Genomic DNA, 8,440 nt, shown 5'->3' with positions numbered 1-8,440 from the left:
GGGTGAGGCAGATCGGTCGCCAGTCATTGGTTGGCTGCTCACAGAGGCGCCCAGCAGCTCACACCGGCTGTCGGCTGCTCACGCTGGCTGCCAGACACTCAGGTAGCTCACGGCAGCCTTTTTTTTTTTTTTAACTTTATTGGGGAACAGTGTGTATTTCCCAGGACCCATCAGCTCCAAGTCAAGTTGTTGTCCTTCAATCTTAGTTGTAAAGGGTGCAGCTCAGCTCCAAGTCTAGTCGCCCTTTTTCAATCTAGTTGCGGGGGGCTGGGGGAGAAGGGGAGGGTGCAGCCCACCATCCCATGTGGGAGTCGAACCGGCAACCTTGTTAACACGTGCACTCTAACCAACTGAGCCATTCGGCCGCCCACCAGCAGCTCAGCGGCAGCTCAGTTTAAGTTGTTGTCTTTCAATCTAGTTGTGGAGGGCGCAGCTCACTGGCCCATGTGGGAATCGAACTGGCAACCCTGTTGCTCAGAACACATGCTCTAACCAGCTGAAACACCTGGCCGCCCCTATGGAGCACTATTCTTAAATCTAAAGGGGCAATGTACCATGTATCCTTGAAGCCAGCAAGGACTATTCACAGGGGTCCCACCAGGAATATCAGCCAGCATTCTGCTCTGAGTGAAACCACTTGGGAGGCTGTAGACACAACCTGTTGGAAACCAAACTCAGGCAAATGGAAGAGAGGATGGAGATGAAGGAGCAGGTTCACAGAACACAAATGTCCTGTAAACTCCAAGGATCAAATCGTCAGAGAGAGCCTGCCCCCAATTCCTCTAGGCTGAGCTTGGAGAAAGGCTCACTTAGGCTTTTCAAGCCCCATCACATCCTCCACTGGGAGAACCTTCACTGATCTATTCTTATGATTACTGGCCCAGCTTGTCTTCCCTAAATTTTTAGATCGCTGGAACACTAGTGTTTTCCTTTAACTAAATTTACTGGAAATTCAACTTCTCATTAGAACATGGGAAGGGAGAAGACTATGGAATCAATAGGTGCTGGGGGAGGATAAAGAATTCATTAAATCGCTTTTGACTGAAGAAAGGGTTTAATATACTTTGCTCCCCTGCTCAAGAGGAAAAAAATATTCCTTAATTTGTCTCTAGGGAAAGAGATATCCCAGCCATTTTTTTTTTAAGATTTGTATTGGGGAATTGGGGGAAGGGGAATAGACAAGTTGCTGTTGTTTTGTTCTTCAGTCTAGCTGTGGAAGATGTTGCTTCACTGGCCCTAGTTGGCACCATCATTGCACTCTTCCCAGGCGAGCAGATCAGTCGCCAGCCTCTGGACGGCTGCTCACGGAGGCTGCTGGCCACTCACACTGACTGCTGGCTACACACGGTAGCCCATGGCAACCCACTGCCACAGGGGCTGCAGCCTATGCTGTCGCCGGCGACTCACGGCAGCCCAGCTCCAGGTTGAGCTGTTGTTTAGCATCTTAGCTGTAGAGGGTAGTGTCACTGGCCCTCATATGTGGGATCCGAACCGGGGCCCTCTGGCGTCCCAAGCCAGTTTTTAACCATTGCGCCACTCGTCTGGCCCCCAGCCATTCTTAATTATCCATTATCATTTTATAGTCCTGAGTTCTTCTTTATGTCTAACAAATACTGTCTCCTACAATTTAAATCTTAAAAAAAACAAGGCACATATTTTTTAAAAATAAAATAGAAAACAGTTGTTTGCAATTCTCGAAAATATGAACTTTCATGTACCTAAAGGTATTTATTGAACCACCACTAGTTTTTTTTCCCTGTGCTTACTACTTTAAATCCAATTAACCTTTCTTTAAAGGTCCTGTTTTATAACCTTCTGCTATTTTTTTAAATAGCCATTCTTCACTGGCCATGCAGAAAAAATGAAATGGGCAGTACATGTGTGGGGGTATTTGAAAACCAGAGAAGTTACAGGTTTTCTCTCTCCTTGGGATTAGAAGTGTAAGAATCGTCAAGTGCATTTACATTTAAGCATGACACGTTGACAAAAGAGATTACAACTCACACTGTGCAGTCACTTAAGCATACCTCATCTAAAACTCCCCTCTCATCCTTGGTGATAAGGCCCAGCTGGGGTTTAGCCTTAAATTTAGCAACTACTGGGACCCCAGAGTCACTACCATGAATGTTATATTTGTTGGGTGACTCAGCCAAGAGATAAGGAAGTAACAGGTGATGGAAGAAGAGATTTGATCTTCCTCAGAGATCACCATGGCAGTGAAATAAAGAAGCTGACTTTTTAACCCCAGGGTCTGAAAATAAAGGTTTGACTCTTTAGAGTCAGTTATTTCAGGAGGAAATCCACTTCAAGGCACTGATACGAAGATATATTAGATAATTAATGTAAAACCATTCAATTCAGGTTATGATTTATTTTTATGAAACTCTTCTACAATCTAAGATGAAGGTGTGCAGGACCATAATAATGAAAATAAATATAAGATCCAGCTATCATGCAAGAATAAATGAAACTATACTTTTTTTTTTTTTTTGCAAGACACTTCTGTTTTTCCTGAGAGCTTACAAAAAAAATCACACTCACCCAGTTTCTTGGCAAGCTTGGCTTCTTTCTTAGCATCCACCATCACAAAGCCTATGTCTTTGTGTTCCAGGACCTGGGCCACAAGCTGAAGGGAAAGACAAGGAGAAGAATAAGTGAGCCGAGGGCAGAAAGATGGTAGAGTATATCACAGGATAATATTTTGAGATATCGACAGGAGGGTTTTTCTCCATATGTTCTGATTTTCTGTGACCAATTCAAGCAGCAGTGAAGGGATTTGATGCTTATCCCTTCAGAAGAAGGATGATTTGGCAGACTGCTGAGAACCAACGAGAGAAAACATGAGGACCAGACCAAAGGCCCAAGATTTGGATGAATATATCCACTGCCACACATCCTTCTCTGCCCTCAGAGTAGACACAATTTGGATCGGGACAGAGGAGAATCAGAAAGGAAGCAGAGTACTCAGGTGCTCAGGGATACCTGACCTGACAAGACGCCCTGAGCCCCTCCCCAGCCACCATTCTAACAGATGTATAGTGGTATCTCATTATGGTTTTAATTTGCATTTCCCTAATGGCTAATGATGTTGAACATTTTTTTCATGTAATTATTTGTCATTGTATGTTCTCGTCCATGAAATGTCTGTTCATGTCTATTGCGTATTTCCTAAATGGATTTTTTGTTGTTGTTTTTTGAGGAGGGGGGGAGGTTGAAATTTAATTTAATTAATTAATTTTTTTTAAAGAATTTATTGAGGAATTGGGGGAGGGGAACAACGTTGGGGAATCAGGGAAGGGGAACAGACAAGTTGCTGTCCCTTTGTTCTTCAGTCTAGTTGTGGAGGACATCGCATTACTGGCCCATGTTGGTATTATCATTGCGCTCTTCCCGGCTGAGGCAGATCGGACACTGGCCACTGGACGGCAGCCCATTGCAGCCCTACTGCAATCTACGCTGACGTTGGCAACTCACAGCAGCCCAGCTCCAGGTCGAGCTGCTGTTCACCATCTTAGTTGTAGAGGGCGCAGCGTCACTGGCCCATGTGGGATCTGAACCAGCAACACCGCTCCTCAGAGCTCGTGCTCCCAGGCCAACTCTTAACCAGCCAGCCACTCGGCTGCCCCCCCCCCAATTTTTATATTAAAGTTTTTGTGTACAATTAGAAAGTTTATGATACAAACTTCCCTGCTACTTTTTCATTAGTTTTTTCTTTTCATTATACTTACTTTTTAAAGATTTTTATTAAAATATAGCTAGCATACACTATTATATTAGTTTCAGGTGCACACCATAGTTATTCAACCTTTATATACCTAAAAAAGTGATCAACATGGTAAGTTCAGCAACCATGTGACACCGTACCATGTTATCACAATATTATTGACTATATTCCCTATTCTGTCCATTACATCCCCATGACTTATTTGTTTTATCCCACCCAGGTGGTCAGAACCCCCACTGTTTTTCACAGCCAGATGTGGGGTCTCCTCTTCTCAGCACCAGTGCTCTGGGCTGGGGAGACTGGTTTGTGGCTGTGGTTTCTTGCTCCTCAGGGGTGAACCGCTGCAGCCAAGATATCCCTCCTGGTTCTCAATCACCACATGGAGGTTTGGTGCTAGCCCATTTTGTGTCTCCCCACCTCCTACCAGTCTCCCCAGCCCAGAGTGACTTCTTCTTTATGTCTTTAGTTATAAAACTCCTGTTCAACTAGACTTCAGATGATTCTCCAGGTTGATTGTTCTATAATTTAGTTGTAATTTTAATGTGTTCATGGAAAGAAACAGGCACAGTGTTGATCTATTCTGCCATCTTGGATCTCTTTTTCCTAAATGGATTGTTTTTTGATTGTTAATTTTTGAGAGTTCTTCCATAATAGTCTTTTGTTGCATATGTGGTTTATAAATATTTTTTTCCACTCTGTAGTTCATTTTTTCATCCTCTAACTAGGGTCTTTCAAAGAACAAAAATTTTTAATTTTGATGAAGTCCAGTTTATCAGGTTTTCTATTTATGAATTGTACTTTTGGGATTAAGTCTAAGAACCCTTTCCTTAGCCATAGATCCTAAAATCTTTTTTTTTTTATTTTACAGTTTTACATTTTATATTTGAGTCCATGATTCATTTTGAGTTAAATTTTGTGTGAAGAGTGAGATTTATGTTGAGGGTTTTGATTTGTGTTTCATTTTGCCAGTGGATGTCCAACTGTTCCCAGCACCATTTGTTGAAAAGGCCATCTCTCCTCCATTGAATTGCTTTTTCATCTTTGTCAAAGATCAGTTTACATAATTATGTGGGTCTGTGCTGCTTTCTTCATTCTGTTCCTCTGCCAATAACATAGTCTTGATTACAGTAGCCATATAATAAGTCTTGGAAGTGGATTGACTACCTCTTCCCACTTTATTCTTCTTTTTAAAAATTGTTTTAGATAATATAGTTCCTTTTCATTTCTATATAAACTTTAAAATAATCTTGTCTATATTTACAAAAAAAATCTTACTAGGATTTTGATAGGAATTGCATTGAATCTGTAAACCTATCAACTAGGGGAGAATGAACATATTTACTATGCTGAGTCTTCCAATTCATGAACATGGTATGTCTCTCCATTCATTTAGACCTTCTTTGATTTCTTTCATTAGCACTGTGTAGTTTTTAGCACATAAGCAGTATCGCTTTTTATTTCCTTATGTTTCCTATTGCACTGGCAAGAACTTCCAGTTGAATAAGAGTGATGAGAGTGGAGATCTATGCCTTGTTCTTGGTCTTAGGGATTTGTTCATTTTTCCTTTCAGTTCTAACAGGTTTTGCTCTACATATTTTGCAGGTGTTTTCTTTGGTACATATACCTTTAGGATATCTTGTTTTCTTGGTGAATTGACCCTGGATCTATTTGGCTCCATAACTTGTGCTATAAATCCCTCTACTTTCCCTTCCATGTTGCTTCTCTCATTTCTGTCTTCGTTTGTGCCTTCCTCCCTTTCCCCCGGCATCTGTGGCTTCTCCCTCGGATTTCCTCTCCTGTTGTAACTGCTCTGAGGGCTTTCTTTGACTATTCATTCTTCCCTCCCTGACCACCTCACATGAACCCTTTATCTTTCTTTCTGTCTGGCTTCTAACCGTTCCTGTCCCACTAAGGTTAAGGATATGGGGCAGAAGCACAGAGAGACACTCTGTGGGGTACCCCTGGTGACTGCGGGTGGGGGCCAGGTGATAAATGACATCCCTCACCCCTCATGCAGCTTTCTCTGCTCTCTTGGATTTTGACTGGGAATAAGGAAAGCGTAGGATGAAAGACGTCATCATCAGTGTTTATGTTATGACTCATCTTGAGCCTTTCTGCAATGTTTCAACAGGCCAGTCTTTTTGCAAAGCCATTTGGCTTTAGTATATTGCATTCAACATATTAGACAATGTCATTTTTGCATGAGTTTTTTTTTGGTTTTCAGTTTAAGCCACTCTGTTCTATTTAGTGCTGTCAAAACTTTAACTTAAATGGATCCTTGTCTATCATTCAAAATTATGATGCTAAGAGCGAATAGCTTTGTGATAGTAGGAAGTTTTCCTACTGCTAGAGCACAGGCCTCTAACAGTGGTTGCTAAACTTCAGTGTGCACAAAAATCACCTGGGTGCTGGTTAAAAATGGGGTTTCCTCAGCCTCAGCACCACAAAGTAGAGAATAGATCTGGGGTGGGGCTCAGGAACCTACATTTTCGTAAACCACACTACCATACCCATGATCCTGATGCAGCGATCTCATACCGCACTCTGGGAAACATCGCTATGAATTGCTGCCGGCTCATCCAAGGGTGATACGGCACAAGGTGTCCCACTGTGACCCATGGCCCGTCGCTGGCCCTGTTTGCCCCTCTACTTTCAGCATAGGAGAGAAATGTTAATATTATTAAGAATATAAGAAATTAACTATGAAAATTAAACACAGAATTTAACTCTGGCCTCTCCTAGGTTTATGCCACCACGTTTTGTTGGTTTTTAGGGAGATACAAATGTGTGCCTGTCCTAGGCATGTAAAGTATGGCCTTCTAGCTACCTGATTGACACTTTTATGTTCCTTTTGAAGATATGTGGATGGAAGAGGAAGGTGCTACCTCAGACAAACGCAGTTCTGTTTTCCTGGTTCCCTGTTTAACTAAGCCTAGCCGGTCACTGTCCTAGGCATGGACGGATAGACAGAAGCAACGGTCCCAGCTGGGCCAAGAGCCCATGCTGGCAGAGAGGCGCCCAGCTCGTCCTTGGCACATTTATGCACAACCCCCTCAGCGCCCCGTCACTCTTGCCTCCCACCGTGATTAGGACCAAAGCCTGCCCACTTGCGTTCTGTCATCGCTTCCGTCAGCCCCAGCAAACACCCTTCATGGGCCCACGCCAAGGGTGTCCAGGGCTGGCTGCAACCCAAGAGAGAACAGTAAAATCAGGGCGGCGGGCGGGGGATGGCTGTGACGAAAGCCAGGGACCTTCTGAGCTGACTCCTGACATGACCAGTTCCTTCCAGGACCAGGAACCCCAGCGGTGCTGGTGGGGCGGGCGGGACATTGCCTCCTCCTATACTGGGCTGATTGACCTCACCTCCACCTTTGCTCTGGCCCTGGATCTCCACCTCATTTGTTCCTTTCTCCACCCTACTGCAACCCAGTATCACTGCTCCCTCAGGTTGCTGCCAGCCTTGGCCACGCTTGGCTGCAAAGCCAGCTCCAGGTTTATATTTCACTCCAGCCTCCTGTCTGTGACTTCCAATGGCCCATCCCAGGGACACACAACACCCCAGCACTTATTTCTCAACCGTGAGAGTTTTGTCTAAGTCTCTTCACTGTAGTGACTTCCCGAAGGAGAAGGACCCCATTCTATGCTTTTCTTTTGTACCTCATACAGTTTCTGAGAGATACTCCACATACTTTGCATGGGAGGATGGGCTAGCCCAAGCACTTCTCAAATTCAAGCAACATTTGAGCCAAAGAGAAAGAGGCAACTGTTCACCCATTACAGTGATTAAGAGTTACAAACATGAGAAGGAGAAAAGCTCGAGTCACTCACTTTGTCTCCTAAATTCTACAAAACTGGAATACTCTTTTCAAATCTGATTGCGATTTTCTCCTGTTGGCTTATAATCTTTCCTCTGCTGGCTTTGTTTGTTTGTTTGGTTAGTCTCAGCTATTATCCACCCTAGAGAAAGGGGTTGTATCTTACCAGTTGGTACACGTAACCCTGGGCATTGGCACAGTACACATTCTTTCCAGAAACATTAGGATTTGCTTTGACCATTGCTGATTCTTTTGAGGACAAAAATAACTTTATATAAAAGTTCTATGAAATATGCATAATTCAATAGCAAGGAAGTGGATATTCATAGTATACCCTTATCCTCGTTTTTTTAATATTGCATTGCATAGGTATATGCTGCACCCTGTTACTTCTGTAATGATGGGGTTGAAGTAGCTCCCATCTTTAAATGAATAAATGACCAGTATAGCCCAGGGGTTAAGAGCACAGGGCTTGGAATCAGAGGCCTGGATTCCTGACTTGGTCACAAGTGCTGTGACACTGCTATAAACTATGGACAATAACAATATCTATTTCAGAAGATTAAGTGAGATAAAGCATATAAAATGCTTTACACAGTTCTTGGCATGCAGTAAGTGCTTAATAAATGTTAGATTTTCTTCTTAATATTATGACAGCTGGATAGGGCTCTGGGTCTTGTGCCAATTCAAAAATACCAAAGCCTGATACATTGGAATGAAAACAGTCACTATTAATTGAGGACCTACTGTGATCAAGGTCTGTGCTAAACAAAAGTGTATAAGACAATTTCTGTATCAAGGACCTTGTGATTTCCTTAGGCGAGAAGCAAATGAAAAAGTAGGTAGGTGCTAAAGGAGTAGAAAATAAAGGCTATGAGAGAGGAAGAGAGAGAGAGAGAGA

The 8,440-nt window shown here is 43.0% G+C and overlaps 1 protein-coding gene across 1 annotated transcript in view; it reads right to left on the bottom strand.

The window, feature by feature from the left end:
- CASQ2 (calsequestrin 2) overlaps positions 1-8,440 on the bottom strand; it is a 65,670-nt gene that overhangs the window by 34,325 nt on the left and 22,905 nt on the right. The window contains exon 2 of the mRNA XM_019661451.1: positions 2,542-2,626. Within this exon, the coding sequence (XP_019516996.1) occupies positions 2,542-2,626 (85 nt within the window). The remainder of the gene's footprint in view (positions 1-2,541; positions 2,627-8,440) is intronic.

Source organism: Hipposideros armiger, unplaced genomic scaffold (assembly GCF_001890085.2).
Source record: "Hipposideros armiger isolate ML-2016 unplaced genomic scaffold, ASM189008v1 scaffold_349, whole genome shotgun sequence".
Classification (NCBI taxonomy): Eukaryota; Metazoa; Chordata; class Mammalia; order Chiroptera; family Hipposideridae; genus Hipposideros; species Hipposideros armiger.
Note: the sequence above shows the minus strand (reverse complement) of the source record. Positions and strands in the feature narration are given on the sequence as shown.